Here is a 23437-nt window from a genome sequence, read left to right on the forward strand (position 1 = left end):
TCATGTAGTGAAGGCAATTGTTTCAACCAACGCTTCAAGTTTTAAATTAAATAAATCAAATAATAAATTCTGGCAATAAAAAAATAAATTTTGAAAAAAATTGGTCTTGCAAAATAAATCTAAAAATATATGTAGATACATGAGCTTCTTTTATTAAATAACCCAACAAAAAACAACGGGCAGAAAAAATAAAAACACAAGTAATAGTGTAAGCATATGGATACCTATTTTCAGGGGTACTAGCCGATTATACAAGTAAGATATGTACATACAATCACAGTTATGTTAAGTAAGCACCTGTATTAAGCTTATATAATTCTTGCCACTGCTTCGTTTTGTTAAACAAAAACAATTTTTCTTAAATTAGTTTTCTTTCTTTAAAATGAACTTGTTTTTTAGCATAATTTAGTGGATCGATTGCATTAAAACAGTGTTTGTTTTATTAAAACTTGTTTTTAAGTAAAGAACAACAGATAACAATATTTTCTAAGTAGATTTAAGCATAAATATTGGAGTATACAAGTAACAAAATATTCTTTCCAAATATAAAACGTAAAAATACATTTTTTGGAGCACGTTTTTCATAAACAAAACATAAAATACTGAGAGTTTGTTACATATTTCTCGAAATATTTTATTTTTACTCGTCTTTGCTGTTTTCTGCATCGCCACCAGCCTCTTTCTTCTCTGGCTCCTCTGGTGTCGATTTCGAGCCTTTTCTTTGCCGCACTTGGCTGCCATCTTGTGTCAGAGTGTCGTTATCTGGGATTTCGGTGTCAGGAATTGTTTCCCATTCTTGTGAGCCTTGCGACTCTTGGGAAACCTAAAACAGAAAAATTATAAAAAAATTGGAAAATTAAAACAAAAATCTTTTTAATTTTTTTATTACTTGAGACTGGTTGTCGTCTTCAGTTCCAGTGCCTTCTTCCTCCTCACTCTCTCTTGCCCTTTTTTCCTTTCTCTCTTTTTCTTCTTCTTCCTCTTCTATTTTTTCAGGCACAGTAAAAGTTTCTAGAAAAAAAATATGAATTTTTTAAACCATAAAATTAAAAAAACAAAATATCGTAAAACGTTGTTTATTAACTTACGTTTAGGTTGAACTTTAGGATGTTTTTTGGGGGGCGAAATCCAATCAACAATACACACCAAAATCTAAATATTTAAACGACAAATTGAATATTATCATAAATATAAATTAGTTTTCGAAGGCCCATATAAAAATATATAAGAAATAAAAAAAAAAATTCTAGCATTTTACACAATTAACATTATTATTTAATTAATGTATTTAGAAATTAAAAAATAAAGTTTATTTACCAAACCCAGCAATAGTCCAAGGGCAATTGTTCCAACTGCAAATAAACCATAAGCTGTCCACATTGACAAACCATAAGTCTCAGTCATTGTATCAAACAAATCCTAAAAAGAAAAAAAATATTTACCTATTTTTTCACACTTATTTTTTCTTTGATGTGGGAAGGTCAACTTTATGACCTAAACATAGAGAAACAACCAACCGGCAGCGTGGTGTAGGTGTAGTGGTAAGAACTCTTGCTACACCACACATGAGGACGTGGGTTCAATCCCTACTGATCTCATGCTGTAGCGCCCTTGAGTTAGGCGCTATAAACGGTATGAACTCCTGCTGAGGCAGCACTTAATCAGCAGCTTAATTATTGGGCAATTATAATCTATAATATTCCAAACTGCCACAGGCAACTCGAGACTGGGTCGGAGTAACTTATGTTACTCTATGTTTAAGTCGCGCATTCGACTTTCCCACATCGAAGATAAAGATATATACAAAAAAAAAAAAAAAAAACGTTATTTACCCCGACCCAGTCTCGAGTTTCCTTTGGCAGTTTGGGATATTAGGTTACAAAAGCAACAAAGGATTTTTTTTTCAAAGAAATATATAAATAACAAACCTTGATAATAACTGAACTTTTAAACAGCCAAGACATCAATGTCATTCTAAAAAAAAACAATCAAAATTAAGAATAATTTCTAAACAATTTAATTTTCGATATTTGATTATGTTTTGAAATTACATCAATATCATCCTAAATAACAATCAAATTTTAAAATAATTTCTAAACAACTTAATTTTTCGATATTTAAAAATGTTTTAAAATTACATTAACGTCATCCTAAAATAACAATCAAAATTTAAAATAATTTCTAATCAATTGAATTTTCTTAAAAATGTACAAGTTTTGAAATTACGGAATAGAGTTTGGATGTCTCAACCACCAGATTGGTTCCTCAGCTTTCCAGTTTTTACTCTCAATATACTCTTGCATCGCATCTGAGGAGCGATGTCCGTTGTAACGACGAAATTCACCGTCAACCCCACTTTAAATAATAAATATTCGAATTCAAATAAAATGTTTTCAATGATTTAACTTACACTTATATTGTGTTGTATATTTTAAAACATTTATCTACCCTTATTTAGTACTAATAAAATGCTACTTGTTATGTTCAGCATATTTAACTTTTTTAGTTTTATATGATAAAATCTGTAGGATTTTTTATTAAAGCGTTTTTAAAGTTATTAACTTTGACTTACTGATAAAATGTTGGAAGAGCAGTGACCATAAATCTTCCACTTAAACCTAAAACAAAAAAACTGTAATGTCATAAATGAAACGAAACACACAAAAAATAATTTGTCTTATGTTTGTGGTATAATTAAGCCAATCGACAAGCTAATTATGAGGCAATTAAAATTAATAAATTGTTAAAGCCAAAATCAACTAAAGACTGGGTAGGGGCAATCAATTTTACCCAGTGTTTGGGTCATGAAATTAGCCTTTTTAAGATTAAATAAAATAAATTTAACCTGGTTCTTTTGTAATATCAACTTGAGCCACTTTAATGTTTAGGTCTTGGCTCCAACCTGAGAATGATTTATAATCTGGTTCGTTCGATTTGCAAGCTGGACACCAGGGGGCATAACTAGCAAATACAAAGCAAAATTTAAATACTTTGTACAACATTTTTTAATACATATTAACAGCTAGGAAAAAAATAAATTTTAAATATTTAAATATTTGTATTTTGGGTTAAAATATTTGTTAATTTAGTATTGAATAATGTTAAATTATTCGAATATTGCAAAAATTTTAACATTATTAGATTATAAACAGCGCTATATATTAAGCAATTGGTAATTAAGAAAGCAAGTCCAATAAATAATATTATTACCCCTTTTAATAAGCAAAAGTTTTTATTGCAAAAAACAGGCTAAAACAAAAAAAAAGATTTTTCTTACAATTTAATCATCCATTCTCCTTCCAAACAATCTTTCCAGTTATGATCGTACAATTGAATAAGTTGGTTTGATTTTTTGGCTGATATAAGTTGTATGGTAATTGCACAGATTAAAATTAACACTTTAAATGACATTATTTTTACTGCAAGATTTATATAATACAACTAAAGTTTGACCTGAAAAACATAATAAAAAATACAATTTAAATAATTTTTTTTCTTGTCTATTTATTTACCCTCAATGTGGGAAGGTCTTCACAACTAAATAGAGAGTAATATCAGTTACCTTGACCCTGTCTCAAGTTGACTTTGGCAGTTTGGGATATTACAGTTTATAACTTTCCGATTATTTTACTGCTGATTAAGCATAGGCTCAGCAGGAGTTCATACCGTTTATAACTTCTTACACAACAAGCAGACAAGGATTCTACACTACAGCATTAGAGTTTTAGAAATAAAGTTGTTTATCTAACGTTAAAATGGTTGCATTTATATAACAACACTTTTACAGTAATTTGATATTTTAATAAAATACCAACCGAATATAAAAGTTACCAATATTGATACGTAAATGCAGTAAGTAACAAATTAATCGTCGTTAAAGGTTTAGCATATGTTATTGGGACACGAATAATAATAAAAAACAGGGCTTATAACGCCTGTTTTAATGTGCCACAAACTTTTATGACATGTTAAAATAAATTTATAAAGGATGTTAGCTATTTTTGAGAAATAATACAATAATTAAATACGTGGTATAAAATATACACCAAAAGTTTTATTTTTTAATTACTTTTTTTAACGGTTTTAAGTACATTAAATGAAATCTATAAACTGTTGTTTTGGTGTAGAATTCTTGTCAAAGCCTTTGCAGTAAGTTCTGTACGTTGGTTACATTTCTTAATCAACAAGATTAAACAACACAACACGTGTTTATAATCACATATAAGTCATATAGCAAAGTGTTTAGTAGGGCTTTTGAACGTCTGTTAACTACTAGTTAGTTCTTTAGTTATTGAAGTGTAAGTTATTTGCACATATATTTTTAGTTGCTTTTACTAAATACAGTTTATCCTCAAAAATTTTTGTAATAACAATTTTAAAATGCTGTTGGTGGGATATAAACTCTGGGTATTTCAAATTTAGGTCATGATTGTAAAAATGAAATTAGTATTTTATTTAAAAGCATATCACTAAATGCATATGGTGTTGTTACTACATATAACCAATGTATAAAGCACTTACTGATACAAATTTTTATTAAATCACATACAATTAAACTTCACCCTAATTTTTTAATTAAAGGGTCAGGGTATAGGTAACAAATAAACCCTGCCTAAATAACAGTTGTTTCTTTATCTATTAGAATTTTATAATTTTAAAAGCAGATAAGTCTAACTTAACAAAAGTGTTTGCAAAAATGTCAAAACCAGTGGTTCTTGCATACTGGAATACTCGATGTCTGGCTGAACCCATTCGTTTAATGTTAAGTTATCTTGGAATTAAATTCGAGGATAAACGCTACCCCGTAGGAGATGCTCCAGATTATGATAAATCTGAATGGAAAAAAGATAAATTTTCGATGGGTTTTGATTTCCCTAATCTTCCCTACTTAATTGACGGAGATGTTAAGATTTCAGAAAGTTGGGCGATACTTAAATACTTGGCAAGGGAATCAACAAGAGGTCTATATCCAACAGAGAAGAAAGAAATCATAAATAGCGAGATGCTAGAGGGATTTTTAGAAGATGTCAGATGGCAATTTATTAATATTTGCTACTATTCAACTGATAAAACAATATCGGGTAATTTGGAGAAGTTTAAGGAGAAACTTGCTCTTACATTGTCTCTAGTGGAGACTTTTATTGGCAACAATCCTTGGCTTATCGGCAAAAACTTAACATACGTTGACTTTGTGCTGTGCGAGACTCTGGATCAAATTGACCTGTTTAACAAAGATTACCCGTGCTATAATATCGACGATTATCAAAAAATTAAGTCGTACATGGCAAGATTTATGGCATTGGATAACATTGCTAGCTATCGGAGTTCTGATCGGTTTGTTGCCAGGCCTGTTCAGAGCAAGTATACTTACTGGTCTGGAAAGGCAAAATAAAGTTGGTGTATTAAAAAAGATGTTAAAAGGTGTTTTGTAATTGATGCTGTGCAATTGAAAGTTTAATTTGTAATGTTGTTGTTGTAATTTTTGTTGTTGTTGTTTAATATGTAATTCAAAAGTTCAACTTTTTGTTTTTTGTCTTTAAATTATCTGTTTGTTGTAATTCTTAATTATTTGCTTTATTTCGGTATCTTTTTTTAGGCTTCTATGTTTAAATTGTAAAAATTTAGGGTAATAAAAGTTATCCTTGCCAAAGTATTGTAAACTTAAAAATTTAGGTTGCTGATTGAAAAACAAATGCTTTGTACCTTTTAATTAGGGCAAAAAACATTTTTTTATGCAATATTTAACTTTGTCTATGTAATAGATTTTGTAACATTTTATTTGTAAAAAAAAACTAAGGAAATGTCAAAACCGATGATTCTTGCTTACTGGAATACCAGATCGATAGGAGAACCACTTCGTTCAATGCTGGAATATCTTGAAATCAAATTTGAAGATAAACGCTACCCGGTGGGGGATGCCCCGCCCCATGAAACCCCAGAATGGGACAAAGATAAATTTTCGATGGGTTTTGATTTTCCCAATCTGCCTTATTTAATCGACGAAGATGTCAAAATTTCGGAAAGTTGGGCTATACATAAATACTTGGCACGAAAATCGAAAAGTTTAAATCCGACTACAGAAAAAGAAATAATTTCTTGCGATATGTTAGAGGGCTTTTTGGAGGAATTTCGTTGGTCTTTTTTTAAACTTTGCTACTTTTCCGACAAGGATTCGTTTCCAGGCAATTTAGAACAGTTCAAAACCAAACTTGCTCTTAAATTTTCTCAAATTGAGACCTTTATGGGAAACAATACCTGGGTAACAGGTGAAAATTTGATGTACGTCGACTTTGTGCTTTTCGAAACCCTGGATCAAATTAAAATGTTTAGCAAAGATCAACCCTGCTATAATCTTGAAGATTATCCAAAGCTAAAGGCATACATGACAAGATTTTTGGAGTTGGACAACATTGCTAGATATCGTAAATCTGATCGATTTCATGCAAGGCCAGTTCATAACAAGATAGCATATTGGCCTGGAAAAGAATAATAAATAGACTATATATAAAATGTATAGTTTCGTATGATTTAGTATCATTTAATTTAGTGTTGGCGTGCTTTAACGCGCTGTTAAAAATATAAAGGTGTGATTATTTATCGTATAAAATACTATTCTCATAGAGAAATAAAAACTTGTGTTAACTTGCTAGTCAGTGCCAAAAAAAAACAAAGTTAAAGTTGTAGATTGTGTTATTGCTATCTGTAAATTTGTTTTAAAATTGTGTTTTTCTGTAAATTTGTTTTAAAATTGTGTTTTTTTGTTGATTTTTTAAATTTTCCACTAAATTTCAAATTTCTTAAAGTTCCAAAATTATGTTTTTGTTGTTGTTTTTAAAAAATTATGTTTTTGATGCTGTTTTGTTGTGTTTAAAATGTAATTTTTGCTGCTTATACTGTGCCTAACTATGTACTAACTTGCTTCCAGGTTAGATTTGTAAGTGAATATTAGGTTGATATGGAATATATTGTGTGATGGCCACCACCTCGGCAAAGGTAAAAACTTTATTTTATTTTTGAATTAGTAAACTCTATACATATAAAATTAATTTTTTAAAGTTTTTTTTTTATTTGATTTTTCGGGCATTAATAAAAGTAAATAAAAAGATATATACAAATAATATTAAAACAATGCGACCAGAAAAAATGACAAAATCAATTATGATTTAAAACGTGCCAAAAGTAATAATGTTTACATAAAGATTTTAAGTATGTTATGGCATGGTGACCAAATCCTAAAGTGTATATTCTTTTTTAGGCTGTAAGTCAAGTTACCTTTTTAATTTTTTTGTTAAAAAATTTAGGTTTTATTTTTTGTTTATTAAATGTTTAACAAATTTTTGTTTAAATTTAGATGCAACTTAAAATAATTGAAGGTTGCCGATTGCCTGTTAAGAGAAATTTAGAAGGCATAATAGAATGGCGTAAGTGTCAAAATTAACCTGTAATTAGTAAACTAATTTGTTAATCAATTTTAAAATCGCCTGATTCCTAAAAAAATATGCTTATTCTTTAACTTACTTTTGTTTATTAATATTTGAAATTTTATGTTTTTGTTTAAAAAGATTTGGCGGAAATATTAAGCACCAAAGATCAAGACGATAAAGTTTACTACTATGTTCATTATGTTGATTGTAAGTTTAATAAAAATGTTTACTCAATAGTAATGTAGTATTTTTTAAGTAAAATTATAGTATTTTAAGTAAAAAATTAAGTAAAAAAAAAAATTACATATAGTACTATCTGTTACCCTGACCCAGTCTCGAGTTGCCTTTGGCAGTTTGGGATTTTATTGATATCAATTGCATGATAATTTAGCTTCTGATTAAGTGCTGCCTCAGCAGAAGCTCATACTGTTTATAGCGCCTTGTTCAAAGGCACTACAGCATTAAAGCAGTGGGAATCGCACCAACGACCCTGTGTAGTATAGCATGTATTCTGACTACTACACTACGCTACCGGTTAACTATACACCGAAGTTATAAATTCCTAGTAGAATTTTTTTTATTTTTTAGTCAACAAAAGATTGGATGAGTGGGTCCTGGAAGAGAGATTGGATTACTCCAAGATTCAATTTCCCAAAAAAGATTTCAAATCTCACTCGAAGAAGAATTTAGATTCTCGACATACAAGTCCTGACAGGGAAGTAGTTGTGGTAACTATTTACAATTTTATTTATTCTTTTTTGATCTTGAGCTAAAAAAAAATTAAAGACATTATTGTTTCACTGCCTAAAAATTGTTTTTCTTCTGGTATGCCAATCTAGTTTCGAATTGCATTTGGCAATTTTAAAAACTTTATTATATTGCCTGTTGTGCCAATTAATTTGGTGACTGGTATTTAAATTAGAAAAAAAATGTATTGTTTAAAGGTTATTACTTAGTGTTTTTACTCTATGGAAGCAGCAGGGATCGAACCTAGAACCTCATGTAGTAATGTCAAGGGTTTTATCAAAGGATATCACAACATTGAATCTGTTTTCTTAGACTACTAAGTGTTAAAATACAATCAACATTTGAATAACATCTTCACCAAAACTATGCCAAACCAGGAATAAAAAAAATTCGAATCATTAACTTTTAAAAAACTTCTTTAATCTTGTTCTTCTTGATATAGGAAGGCCAACTTTACCTTTAAGGCTGACTTTTTTTTTGTTTGTATTGCAACTGTATTTAAACCTATTAAAATTAAACAGAATGGAATAACTTCGGAAGACATTGACCCTTCCACCAAAAAACTTCCAAACAAATTATCTCGGAAACGGAAGATTGTTGAAGTGAGTGGTGTGCAGTCAACCGGAGAGGACTCTCAGGAGTCAACAGAAGGACTTCCTCGTCAAACAGGAAGTATGACAGTTCACGTTCCTGAGGATAAAATAAGTCGAATTAAGAATATAAATTGTATTGGTAAGTTAAATATTGTTTAAATTTGTAAATAATATTCAGGGAACGAAATAACGAGTCGCTATTCGCTAAAAGCGAATCGTTTTTAAAATTAGCGAATCGTTTTTTACAAATATATTAGAAATAGTGAATCAACCAAAAAAGGTTCAGGCAGTAATAAAACTTTCGTGTATATTTTTACGATCTATTTTACACCGGTTTCACACTAATTTAATTACATCATCATAATCCTGCGTAAATGTAGGTTACTATAGGGCATTTAATAACAATAACTTTCCATGTTTTGGCAATGCGTAAATTTCGCTCCGGAGATCGTTCAGTTGTTGCGCAATTTTTTAAATGCATAACACAGCCTTAAAATAATTAAAAATGTCTCGTTTTTCGTGCAAAATATTCTTAGCGGTTGTTTAACAGTACGTTACATTTTAAAAATGCCACGCAACGCGTCAAGTGTTACAAAAAAACGAAGATTATGACTTGAACCTAATAATTGCTCTAAAAATGCGACCTCATTTTTAGCGAATCGTTTTTTAAACGTTAATTCGTACCCTGATATTTATTTTTACTAATTGTTTGGCCTCATGGACTTTTTTTTAGTTGTTGTAAAATTGGTGCAACTTGCAACTAATATATGTTTATGACCTGTGGTCAGAATACTTGGCTTCACTACATGAGGTCCTGGGTTCGATCCCCACTGTTCTTATGCTGTAACGCTCTAAGTAAGGTGCTGAAACGATATAAACCCCTGCTAAGTCAATACTTAATCAGCAGCTTAAAATAAACAGGGAGTTATAATCATTATTATCCTAAACTGCCAATGGCAACTTGAGACTGGGTCAGGGTAACTTATCTTATTCTAAGTATAGGCTGTAAAGTCAACCTTCCCACATTAAGGATAAATATAAATTTTTTGTTTTTGTAACAATTTTTTTTAAATTTAATTTTTTTTTATAACTTTTGTTTGTCAATTTATAGAGGTTGGAAAATATAGATTAAAACCTTGGTACTTCTCTCCTTACCCTATAGAACTAACAAAATACGAAGTGGTTTATTTATGTGAATTTTGTCTGAAATATGTGAAAAGTGTCAACTGTTTACAAAGACATTTGGTAATTATTTTATTTAAATTTATTTTAAAAATGAAATAAATTCTATTACCTTTTTGGAATATATTATTTTATTTATATTTATTTATCCTCGATTTAAGAAGGTCATCTTCACGACCGATTCTTACAGTAACATCAGTTACCCCGACCCAGTATCGAGTTGTCTTTGGCAGTTTGGGATATTATAAATTATAATTGACAGATATTTATGCTGCTGAATAAGTGCTGGCTTAGCAGGAGTTTATACTGTTTATAGCGCCTTCCTTAAGGGCGCTACAGAATAAAAGCATAGGGAACCCAGGACCTCATGTAGTGTAGCCAAGTGTTTAGACTCTTATTTAAAGGCTGGATTTAAATTTCGTTTAAAAATACTATATAATTTTTAATTTTGTTTTTGTATTTAGACAAAATGTAACTTGCGGTTTCCGCCTGGCAATGAAATTTATAGGAAAAGTAATATTTCATTTTTTGAAATAGACGGGAGAAAACATAAGGTAAGTGGTGAAAACATAAAGTAAAAAAAATAGGTATGATTAATAGAATTTTAACGCCCTTAAATTAGAATTACCCGCCAGCATGATGTAGTGGTCAGATCACTTGGCTTTACTACATGAGGTCCTGAGTTTGATCCCCAATGCTCTTTTGTTGTAGTGCCCTTGAGTAAGATGCTATAAACATATCGGGCAATTATGTATTATAATCAGTAATTTTTTAAACTGCCAAAATAAAAAAATTTTAATCATAAAAAAGTAAAATTTTACTTTTTAATTTTTAAGGCTTATGCACAAAACTTATGCTTACTCGCAAAGTGCTTTCTGGATCACAAAACTCTTTATTACGACACTGATCCTTTTTTGTTTTATGTAATGACTGAATCAGATTCTAAAGGTTTCCATTTAGTTGGTTATTTTTCAAAGGTAAGAAAAAAAAAATTGGATAAAAAAATTTTTTTTATGCCACCTTAATATGATAGATTTTAATTTTTATTTGAAAATGTTTTTTTTTTTTTCTTGTTTATATCTTTATCCTCGATGTGGAAAAGTCGAATGCGCAACTTAAACATAGAGTAACATAAATTACTCCGACCCAGTCTCGAGTTGCCTGTAGCAATTTGGGATATTATAGATTATAATTGCCCGATAATTAAACTGCTGATTAAGTGCTAGCTCAGCAGGAGTTCATACCGTTTATAGCGCCTTACTCAAGGGCGCTACAGCATGATATCAATGGGGATTAAACTCACAACCTCATGTGTGCTGTAGAAAAGTGATTAGTCTATTTGTTAATGCCATAAGGTAAATATTGTAAGGGTGAATAGTGTGGCATTGGTGCGGATTAAACCAAAAGCCTGTTGGCTTATACTGCAATGCCATGACTACTATACCCCTTAAACACCACACATGAGGTCGTTGGTTCCATCCCCACTGATCTCAGGCTGTAGTGCCCTTGAGTAAGGCGCTATAAACGGTATGAACTCCTGCTAAGTCAGCACCTAATCAGCAGCATAATTATCGGGCAATTATAATCTATAATATTCCAAACTGCCACAGCCAACTCGAGACTGGGTCGGAGTAACTTATGTTACTCTATGTTAAGTCGCGCATTCGACTTTCCCACATCGAGGATAAAGACATATACAAAAAAAAAATTAGTGGCGCAGTTAGACTATTTTTTACCTGCTAGATGGTGCAACGGAGCAGCTTGCAGTTTACTAAAATAAATGTGTAAAATGCGTCCTTATTTGTTGGTAAACAACAGAATTGTCTAGCCGCTAGTGGGCATTAGAGAGCAGTGTTATAAAATTATGTAACCCCCAGTTCAATAATACTACTTGTTAGCATTTCATGTTTTATTTTAATAATAATATATTTTTTAGTTTTTCTTAAATTTTTGTTTTTTATGTGTTAATAGGAAAAGGAGTCAACTGAAGATTATAATGTTGCATGTATTTTAACTTTACCACCACACCAGAGAAAGGGATTCGGAAAGTTGCTAATTGAATTTAGTAAGTAGTATTTACCCTTAATATCAATAATATTTCAATCTATCAAAGTAGCCAGAATACTTGGCTTTAACAACATGAGGTCCTAGGTTTGATCCCCACTGCTTTCATGCTGTAGCGCTCTTAAGTAGGGCACTATAAACGTTATGAACTCCTGCTGAGCCAGCACTTAATTAGCAGCATAATTACCGGGCAATTATAATCTATAATATCCCAAACAGCCAAAGTCAACTTGAGACTGGGCTCGGATAACTGATGTAACTCTATGTTTAGGTCGTGAAGTTGACCCTCCCACATCAAGAATAAATAATTATGGAAAAAAAATAAAAATTTGGCCTTCCAAATCAAGAACAAATAAACTTAAAAAACTTTTTGTTTTGTAGGTTATGCCTTATCTAAAATAGAAGGAAAGGCAGGAACACCTGAGAAGCCGTTATCAGACTTGGGGTTGTTATCTTACAGATCGTATTGGACACACACTATATTGGAAATTATCATAGGATTAAAACCGGACCAAAACCAAGAAAGACCACAAATAACTATAAAGTAAATAAATTTTTAAATTTTATTTTTTAAATAAAGATTTAAAATTTTTTTTTTTACATGAATTTATATTAAATGATTTTATGGATTATATGGTATGGTCACCAAACCCAGTGTAAACTAAATAAAGAAGAAATTGTTTTTTAAGATTTACACAAAACGAATTATTTGTGGGAATCAAACCCAGGACCTACTGTATTAAACCCAGTTGAATTTTTTTATTATCAGCATTTATTATCTAGGCGAAAAAAAATTGTGCGAATTTTAAAAAAAAAATAATTATCGTTAAGTATTTGAAGTACGTCATAAAATGTGTATTTGCTATTAAGTATAATGCGTGTAAATATCATTATTCGTGCTATCTAGTCTCTAGTAATGAGATAAATACGCATTCGATGGTTTATACTACCGCCTTAAAAACGTGACCAAATTTAATCAAAATACTGACGTTAAACAATTTAAAAAGTATGGCAACCGATACAAAATTTAAATTTTTAAAATACCAGTATTTAAATTATAACTAAGCAATAACAAAAATTGTTTTAAAAAATGAAAATTATTTGTTTTTCTAAAACCAATATAAAAACATTTTTTTCTGTAATTGATTTATTTTTGTTATTTTTTCTGGTATTGCAATACGCCTACGACTTTGAGGTGTTTGTTTAAACCGGTAATTTTAGGTATAATTGCTAGGCTATGCAGTTAGTTTAACCAGAAAAAGCAGTATGAGTTCGCTGGTATGTTTACGATACTTTAAACCGGTATAGCAATAAATAAATCCAGTTCTGCCTACGTATTTGCAGAAATCTTTATACTAGGTAACGGGAACAAGTGTTTGTTTAACTTTATTCAACATTTTTCTTGTTAACGTTGTTTTGATATGCGCATTTTTTTTTGTTTGTTTCAAAATTTTTAAGGGAACTTGAATTTGTGGTTAAGTTCTCGGTAAAGATAACAGCGCAAAATAGTTTTTTGAAAGGGTTGTTGTTTACTTTTGAGGTAATAATTATAAGTCGGTATCAAATTTAAAAGATTGTGTATATTTTTTTGCAACTATATTTGGTAATAATTTTAAAGATAAAAATTAACGTTTTTTTATAATAAAATTTCCCACTTATTTTAGAATAATCGTTTTATTTATAAATAGACCGACAGGCAGCGTGGTGTAGTGGTAAGAACACTTGCTACACTACCCATGAGGTCGTCGGTTCAATTCCTCCGTGTTTGGGTCGCGCATTCGACCTTGCCACATCAAGGATAAAGATATATACAAAAAAAATATTTCTATATGTCTTATTTAAAATTAGTAAAAAACTCTTATTAAAAAGTGCTTAATTTGTAAGGTTATGTAGGCAGTGTGTTTGTTGTTTTTGTAACATACCTTTGCCCAATTGAATCTTTTTTTAGATTTAATTCCGCCGTATATAAATAAAGTTTGGGTTAAAATAAGATCAAGTTCAACTATAAATTTTTTTTTAGATTTTTGGCGAGGCGATAAAAAAATAAAAAGGTCAATGCTCTAATGTATAAAAAAAACTAATTATGCTTCGTAAGAAAGACATTTTTTTTTGACAAAAAACTGTAAAGAAAAAATTTAATATTCAAAATTGCCATCTTTTTAAGTTGTCAAACTACCCAATATTAAGCCGACGCTTTGTCAGATTGTGTAGGAAAATATATCCGTTCGAGCACAATAAATCAGCAATTACTTTACCATACCGCTGTAATTAACTTTAACGCCTTCGCTGGGATCTGATTATTTCGTTGAAAAACGTGACAGCTTTTACCGGTACATAAACACGGGGTTCGGCCAGCGATAAAATCAGATCGCCTGTTTTTTTTCCACGCCTTATTTCGCTGTAAAATTTTTAGATTGTTTGTAAGATTTCTATACCACGATTCTGCCCTGCCTTTTATTTAACACGTAGCCATATATGTTATTATTGTGAATTTAATTAAATTATTTTGTTAAATCACCCCTATTAGGTATAAAACATTATGTTCTAATAGTAATAATTGATTTTAAAATATAGTAATTGCCTTTTATTTAATAATGAAAACGTTTTTTATTAATGTAATAAAGGTTCATTATTATTTTAATTTAAATAAAACCCATAGTTATTGTATTGTTAAATTTCTTAAACACAAGTAGGTATTAAGCCGTCTTTCTAAGGATTGAAATGTCGAAATTCAAATGTTAATACTTACTCTTACTGCCTTGCCAGATGGCCTGTCAAAATTTTCACAATTTTTTGCTATTTTTGCATTTTTTCCCAGTGCCATATGGTAACAGTCAAAAACATTTGTACAGTTTGGTTAAATTGTTGTTAATTGATACTTACAAGACAAAGGCATTTACCTAAATAACGGGTTTGTTTTCGAGTTAAATTAGACGTTAGTTTTGCGAACCTGAAAACTTTTAATTAAAATTTTTTTCCAACCATTCAAAAAAGAAAAAATTGTTTTTGTTGTATCACGTGACCAATATTAACCACGTAATTCTTTTTCTCGCTACAGCGAAATCTGCGACAAAACCTGTGTCAAGAAAGATGACGTCATCAGCACGCTGCAGCACCTGAACTTGATCAACTACTACAAGGGCCAGTACATTATCGTGCTCAGTGATGACGTCACGGAGGGTCACAAGAGGTCAATGTCGCGTCGGAAGATGAGGATCGATTCCAGATGTTTGCATTGGTCGCCAAAGGACTGGACAAAACGCGGAAAATGGTGACATTTTTTCGCACATTTGAAGTATTTTTCTTACATTTTCTTTTTTACGATGTTTTTCCGATACTTTCGGACATTTTTTTATTTTTTGCACATTTTCTTTTTTGAGCGTTTTCTTCTACCATTTTCTACCGGCATTTTTTCTAGTTTAACCCAACTTTTCCTTACCTTCTTTTCAATAATATTATGATGCTTGGTCACCTCAACACTAAACCGACTCTTTAACTGTCCAATCCAATTAAAATCACCATTAGGTTTTACGCAATAAAGGGACCTTGTGACGTCACAAATTTCACGTCTGCGTAGTTGTTTTGTGTGTCAAGACCGGTTGCTAATAAACGTAAGTTAAAGCCCGTTGTATGTTATTTAAATCAACAAAAAGGCTTTCAGGGCTATTTTGGTTCATAATCTTAAAAATAAATAGAAGAACGCGTATCCAGTGAGGCGTTGATTTGAAATTTGTTTAGGCCCGGCTAACACATTGGTTGTATTGTTTGCTGTGCGCGCTGTTTATGAAGCCCCGGCGACTGACGTCACATTTTTTCTTAAACTGGAAATGATTCACGAGAGCATTTTAGTTACATCCGGCGACTGTTCGAAATAAAATAAATTAAAAAAATTATTTTTAGTTAACTTATTTTTAAGTTGAATTTCCAATTAAAAATTATAAAGAAATTGCACTTTCTAAAAATAAATTTATTTTATTAAAAACAGTTTTGAGACTAAGTGGGACTTGTTAATTGTGTTTTTGTTTACAAAATATATAAAAAACAACAACTGGATTTGTTTTTTTAATTGCCTGTTTACAATTAATATAAAGGTTTAACCCCCCTTCTTTAAATTTACCATTTTGTTAAAATAAACTTTGGCCTCAATAGCAGTGTTAAAAAATAGGTTAATAATAAAAACAAACTTACTTTATGCTGTTAAAGATCAAACAGGACCGAATTTTCGTTTGAGCCCAGCCAAAAAGAACCCGCGTAACACATCAAAGTAATAATACAATTATTCATAACCGTCAAAAACTAGTTACTCACCTAATTTTATTATATTTTTAAATTTTTTGACGTCACAATTTGGTCATAACTAAACAATTGTCCTACAACCGCCATGTCTTTTAAGGTAAAATTTTAGGTCGTGCAAGGTTGTTTTATTAGTATGTACCCGTTGATATATTTATAAATTAAAGAAAGGCGATCAATTTTTGTTTAATTTAATTTTGTTACATGTTTCAAGGCCACATTTTATTACTTTAGCACTGTTCGATTTAAACACAAGGTTAAGAAACAAGCTCAGTTTATTTGAAAAAGAAATTTTGCAATATTGAGCAGTGCGTTTCTATAACTTACAAAACATATCGAAAAATAATCTATAAAATTTGAACTTAATCGTTATGTTATGCATTTTTTTGTGATTTCATCAAGATTAGTTTGCTGTTAAGGGCATGGGAAAAAATACCAGTCTCAAAAACAAATAGTTCCACAGTTCATTTGGCTTGACCGATATTTCTCAAGTTTATAGGTTTATCCAAGGCTATTGACTTGATTTAACCACCTGTTCCGTTATTTTAAGGCTAGGCAAGTTTAATTAAAGGCTGTTGAACTGTTTCTGGTGGGCCGTTCGTGGCTTTATGTAAAATACACTTGCAGGCATTTTGGGTGGGCTTGTGAGTAATAATTCGATCTTTATTTCTCATTACATACATTCATAGGTGGCCGTTGTAAAACACAGACAAATTTTGACTAAGGTAGTCTGCCATTTTGCGAGCCGCACTACTCTGCTTGTGACATCACAACACGACTATCGTTATTCCTTGATCACGTGAGTAATGTAAACAACTGCTCGTTACATGGCGGAGGCCAAATTAGGCTCGTGCGAATTGGTGTATGTCTAACAGGCTGTCGCATGTTTGCATTAGCCTTTATGGAAACCGTATGCTATTTTATTTGAAGGCTACTTAACCTTAAAAGTACATGGTAGGCGGGATGCCTGTAAAACTGGGCATTTTTTGTAATGTAAATGTACTTAAAGTGTACACAAGGTATTTGCTGGTAAACGAATATTATAGTTTTTAGTTTCTGTATTGACAATGCTATTGTATATTTTAGCATAATAATATAATAGTAACCTTATATGGCCAAATGTTTTTAATATACTTTTATCATATTTTTAAACGTTGAAAATTAAAATTGGTATTTACAATAAAGAAAGAGTCTTGCAGTTTGCCAGTCCATACACAATAGGCTAAAATAACAGACGCTTTTTCCGTTGTACATGACTAACTATAGTATGCGTACATGTGAAACAATTTAAGCGAGCTTACCTTAGTTTTTTGAAGGTAAGTTCAAAGGAATTGCCGACATTGTTTGATGTCTAAAAAGTTTTTAAAAAAATCTTACATTTTTTAACTTTTTTGAGATACAAAATTATTGTTTTAACATGTTATTGTACAAAGTTTTTAAAATCTCTAGTACTCATATTAAGTAAAGTTTAATGCACAAAAGTTACATTTATTTTTTGTGTTTTAAAAAATAACACTCAGTTTAATGGGAAAACAATATTGCCTTATCGGCAGTAATTAAATTTTTGGAAACCGAAATCGAGTTCAGCGAAATCTCCCATGAAATTTACCGAAAAGAAAAAAGCGAACGCGACTATAAAAGCAAATTGCAGACATCTGAGCGCTTACAGTTTTACTGATACGTGATACAGTGACATCGAGCCGAGAAATGGATTATTACAGAAAACTGAAGCTCAAAAGCCCGCAGAATTTTGGGAAATATCTCGGCCTAAAATGAAATGAAAAATAGACTATAAAACGATGGATTAAGCTTTCTTACAACTTTGAGTGGATTTATAAGTCAATTATTAAGTCAAACTGAGTTGAATTTTATGATTAAATGCCAGGACTGCAACGTTGCAAGAGCTATTTAATCTCAACTCAAAACTTGACTTAAAAAGTTGACTCAAGCTCGTCGCCGTTCGAACTCCCCGGGACTCAAACGTTTGAGTAGGGAACTTTTCAGAAGCGACTTAAATGGAGTAATACTCAAAATGAGTGTGATACTTGAAAAATCGGAGAAAATTGCCTAATAGGTAAATATTTTTTACATGTTTTAACTTGAATAAAATAAGTTTTAAAATTAAAAAAAAAATTTCTTAAACTTTTTTATTTTCTATATTTTTATACTAAATTTTATTTTTTATTTATTTATAGATTGCAATTATGACGAAAATGAACATCTTCTGACGACTAAACGTTTTAAAATGTTAATGAAGCGAATATCAAGTTTTTACCTTCAAAATAATTATTTTTATTTTGTACTTTTCGACGAAAAAAATCATTTTTGATGTTTTTTATCTAATATGGTGGTAGCTATATCTTATTGTCGTAAAAAAACTGTCAATTTTTGACTTATTATATTGTCATATATATGTAAATGTTTCATTAGTTATGTGTGTATTTCTTATTTTTCCTTGTAGTTTTTATTTATGCAATAAATGTTTAATTGCTTTTTAATGTAAAAGGCGAATTAATAAATGTATATTGGGACAAAAATTGGTTATTATTAAAGAACTAAATTAATGAAAAGCAAAATAATTAAATTAAAAAATCCTGAAAACATTGTTAAAAAATAGGAGTTTCAAAACAGAAAAAGTTAATTAATTTAAAAATACAGGGAAAGCTTTATAACATATGGTGTAAACTGCTTGAACTGGGTAATTATGTTTTCTTTTACCAACACTATTTCCGCTTATGTAAGTGCCCTTCGGGCTTTATTATTTTATGCTTAGCCGGCAATCGTAATAAACAAAAACATGTTTAAAAGAATACAGAAAAAAATACACAAAAATTGTAAAGTTCATAACAAAATGTCAAAATTTAATTTTTTGGTAATTGATATATAGAAAAAAATGGCCTATACACTAGACTACTGTTTATATTTGCCAATTAAATTAAAAAAGGATTTCTTGATCAAATAACAACAAATTATCAAAACATTAAAGTTTATTTTTTCAATCTTATTTTTACCGAGACGCGCGTTGTGCCAATGCATTTCCTATCTGTGAGAATATTTGATTACATATCCGTTTTAACCAGGAAGTCGGACAATTGCAACAAAACAGGATATCGTGAATTATCTGTGACGGTAAACTAACAATATTAGGTTACAGGCAAGCTTTGAAATCCGGTTCATTATAGAGAAAAATTGCCCTGCCAAAAAAAATTCGGGGTTTTTTAACACGTTTATATCTGACTCATTTGATAGGTAATCGTTTTTAAGACAATGGAAATAAAGTTTTTGTGTAAATAAATCACCTTACACCACAATTTTATACAAAAATTTTTAAAATTAATCCGAAAAAGAAAGGTACGAACTGGCACAAGTACTCATAATATTTTCTAGTCATATCGTATAACCTAACGTTATAAAAATGTTTACAAAAATAAAATAACTTACGTTAACATTATACCCAAAACCCAAAGCTAAAAATGGATAAATTGATTTTCAGGATTTGCGCAAATGTGAGATATTTCTGGTTTTTAAAAATGTTTATATAAAACAAAACTGCCGAGGCCCTACGCAAGTTATGCACACGGAGTATTGAAAATAGCTTTAAGCCAACGCATGCGAATCTACAAAACGTTTCTTCTCTTAGTTTCAACAAGTATTTGACATTTATAGTGTTCACACATGTGGAATTGTATACCTGACCAATGTCACTCAAAATTTCGCCTGTTTTAAAAAGTCAAGTAGCAATACACCGACACGAAATCGAACATTTTAAACCCAGTTCCTAAATTCTTACAGTTAAGCAGGTTTTTGAATTTCACTGCGTTTAAAAACACCTGTAGGCGTTCAATACCTGTTTATGCGTCATTTAACTTTCTAAAAGCAGGTGAGATTCTTGGGATAGGATATTAAAAAGTTGTTGACATTTGTTAAATACAAACTTGACGTGGTTTTTGCAATCAGTACTCGCTGCGCTCGGTGATTTCTATTAGGCCGTTGACATTAAAGTATGTGGAATTATCAAAATGTTGACGAACTTTGAATTTTCTCTTAGCGTTTGTTTTAGATTAGTAATAAGAATTTATTGAATTTACATTTTGCGGTTCTTTTTTATAATATAGGTACAAATTTAAAAGATTGTTTTTTTTTTATATTGTGTTAAATACAGACGCCTTTTGTTTAGTCCTAATTTTTAAACAGCTTTAAAAAATTGCCCAAACTTGATTTGACTATTTAAAAATAAACAAATAATTGCGAAACATATTTGATTTGTTCCAAATTTTGACCAGTCATTTGACCATTATTTTTACATAAATATTCGTTTAAATAAATTGATTTTTTTTGCCCAAAATAAATGATAATCTCTGCTCTATACGTGACAATTTATCTATTCGCAGTTAATCGTTGTTTGCATTGCCACAAATTGTGATTTTAAATCCCAAAAATATTCTCTTTACTCAAACCAATTGAACGTCATATGACCATGATGGGTTTAATATATTTAACAAAAATATATGCACTGTCATTTTTATAAAGCGCTGTGTCATTTAAGTCAATATTTTTTCAACTTGGACTTTTTTGGAATTTGAACTTGGTCGGGTTTAAATGACTTTGTTTGACTTTCTAATTTGCAAATCATGTTGCTTTTAGGTTGTTTTAAAATGACCCAAAGTAAGAACTTTGAAGTAAAAATTGTATTTTACACACACATAGTTTAATAAGATTATTGAACATTGATTTTTGAAAATATTTATGATAAACAAATCTTAAACCTTGGATTTTTACTTTTGAAAATGGAAATTCGAAAATATGAGTTGTTAGATAATTTAATTGATTATAAATATCTCAAACCAACAAAAGGGCCTTAAGCCATAGCGCTTTTTGTTTTAAATTTAGAAAGGTGAAAATTTCAGTGTGGAAACGAATTGGAAATTACTGTGTTTCAAAAAACTGTTTTTGGTATATTGGCCAGCAGAATTAGTCTAATTTGGTCTTTAAAAAATTGATTGTAAAATTTAGAATGTGGTACAAAAAGTTTTTGTATTCAGGCAAATTTTTTTGGCCAGGTTAAATTTGAATTATTGTATTTTTAGACAAAATAAAAAAACACCAAAAAAAAATAACCTCGACTACTTTTAGCCTTTTTAAAAATATATATTTTTATGTAGTTATCGCAAACTATCACACCTTTTAAAAATAAACACAAAATATTACAATTAACATCAAACACGATTCCATACTTTGATATGCGACCCTATCTTGCTTTTCAAAGCAACTTTGATGTATTTCTGCCAGTACATTGTTTAATCAAGTCGGCGCGGCAGTGTTAAGTGGCTATATTAAACCATACACAGCCATTCATTCGAAACCATAGTGGGTTATTGTGTTGTGTTTTTACAAATTACAGTAATGTATAAAGCATAGGAAACCTGTGCTGTCGCGACCTTAGCAAAATATTGTAATTTTGTATAGACATATACGCCAAGTCGCGTCTTAGTAAACATATGCAACTATACGACGCCTGATATAAAGCGTGGGAGGTGATATGAGGGTACATGATTCAATAGACGTGAATTCGACGTCACGTAGGGATGTGGCACTTGTTTAAACTCTTCTAAAGGCTTATACCACCAAATAAGTGGCCGCGAATAGGTGGAAATATCCAGTTCTACAGGCAGTATCTTGTAACCTATGACACATTTTATACGAATTCGTATGTTGCTAAGGTAAAGGTATTTAAACTATTACAACTATGCGCAAACCTGGTCGTCCTGGTAAATTAGATATCCCTATAAAAGGGTAGTCAAAGATTGTGTCAACATTTCAATGTTTAACGTGGGAATGGAATTTAATAATGTTTGGCAGTACAAAGTCTAACATATAGACCTTCAAAGCCAGACTAACCCATTAAAGGCAGAGGTATTTACTGCTTCGTTGGGTATGTGTAATATGTAACAGCTTAACTGGAATTCCAAAAATTCCTGTAAAGTGTTTATTACCTTTCATCGGCTTGTTACCTGGAATTATCAACCTTACATGTTTGTATTTTCCATGGTCTGTTTACGACTTGTGGTTGCATAATTTGCGGTCGAAACATGTTTTTTTCGATTTTAAAAACAGAGCGTGGTTTAGAAATTTAAAAATACCCGCTTAGAAATATCAAGCGGTACAAATGTAGCGCGCGAGTCGTGCAACACTGTCAGGCCACGGAATTTCCGAAAACCGGATCCGACCGGTTTAGTGGCGCGTTGCTATGCCTCGATCGATACGCTACCAACCGAATCCAGGATACAAATTTCAATACAGGATTTGTAAAGCCTGACATTCCTGAAGGTTTAAAATGAATAGTTGAATAAACAATCGATAAAGATTCTGAATGGCGTGCTTTGAAGAGCAAAATATATGGCCAACACATTGCTACTGTGCGGTCAATTACAGATTATTTTTACTATGTGTGTGACCTAAAATGTTATTATGCCAACTGATTCTTGCTCCTTATTTGCTTTAAGTATCCTATTGATTATTTGAGTCGATTAAGGCATAATAATAGCCCCCACAAGAGAGTTACATAAACTGTAAATTGGATTTCTTTCCTTAAGTGCATTGGCAACAAAAGGCCTTGTAGTAATAACGATTGCCCTTACATAAACTACTTTTCCGGTTAAGCCTTAGAAATCGCTAAGTTCTGAATGGCGGTTATTTATATAAAGGGCTTTGTTACGTCAGAAGGTTATATTGTGATACATGACACCGTTACATCCTGTAGTAGGGCCTTCGAGAAGTGTGTGTCGAAAGAAAGTAGGGCCTGTCTAGGCGCGCCCTCAAAAACGCCCCCCCTCCAACTTGCAAAAATCAAACAAATTGCACAAGATGTCGTTTTTAAAAAACCCTTTCAAATTCCCATGGGAAAAATGAATAGAAAATTTATAAACATCTGTTTTTCTTTAATGTCAACAAGTGTCATGTGAACAACAAGATTTTTAAATTAATTACAACAGCGTTTCCTGATTGCTTTTCACATGGGCAATAGCGTGGCCTTTAGTAAATGTTATTCACGTGCCTTACATGTGTTTTGTATGACTTGACTATTATTCATACGTTTTCAATCACTTGCTATATATTGCAACTAAAAATAAATGC

General features: G+C 30.8%; 2 protein-coding genes and 2 pseudogenes across 2 annotated transcripts; 3 read left to right on the plus strand and 1 right to left on the minus strand.

Annotated features, from left to right (window-relative positions):
* Positions 1–132: 132 nt before the first annotated feature.
* Positions 133–3449, minus strand: LOC145749432 (thioredoxin-related transmembrane protein 1-like). The gene is made up of 9 exons (XM_082565197.1): positions 3278–3449; positions 2846–2961; positions 2573–2618; positions 2227–2355; positions 1929–1974; positions 1318–1419; positions 1089–1152; positions 890–1011; positions 133–823 (listed from the first exon to the last, which is right to left on the minus strand). The coding sequence occupies exons 1-9, from the start codon at positions 3409–3411 to the stop codon at positions 641–643; spliced, it is 942 nt and encodes a 313-aa protein (XP_082421323.1). The 5' UTR covers positions 3412–3449; the 3' UTR covers positions 133–640.
* A 1198-nt stretch (positions 3450–4647) lies between these two features.
* Positions 4648–5422, plus strand: LOC145750435 (glutathione S-transferase B pseudogene; annotated as a pseudogene).
* Positions 5423–5764: 342 nt separating this feature from the next.
* On the plus strand, positions 5765–6924 carry LOC145750436 (glutathione S-transferase Mu 1 pseudogene; annotated as a pseudogene).
* Positions 6924–15643, plus strand: LOC145750433 (histone acetyltransferase KAT5-like). The gene is made up of 11 exons (XM_082566473.1): positions 6924–6993; positions 7352–7421; positions 7563–7631; positions 8013–8152; positions 8693–8903; positions 9876–10009; positions 10411–10500; positions 10783–10923; positions 11918–12011; positions 12392–12554; positions 15069–15643. Exons 1-11 carry the CDS (start codon positions 6973–6975, stop codon positions 15283–15285), a joined length of 1350 nt encoding a protein of 449 aa, XP_082422599.1. The 5' UTR covers positions 6924–6972; the 3' UTR covers positions 15286–15643.
* The last annotated feature ends 7794 nt before the right edge of the window (positions 15644–23437 follow it).

Source organism: Corella eumyota, chromosome 4 (assembly GCF_963082875.1).
Source record: "Corella eumyota chromosome 4, kaCorEumy4.1, whole genome shotgun sequence".
NCBI classification, from domain to species: domain Eukaryota; kingdom Metazoa; phylum Chordata; class Ascidiacea; order Phlebobranchia; family Corellidae; genus Corella; species Corella eumyota.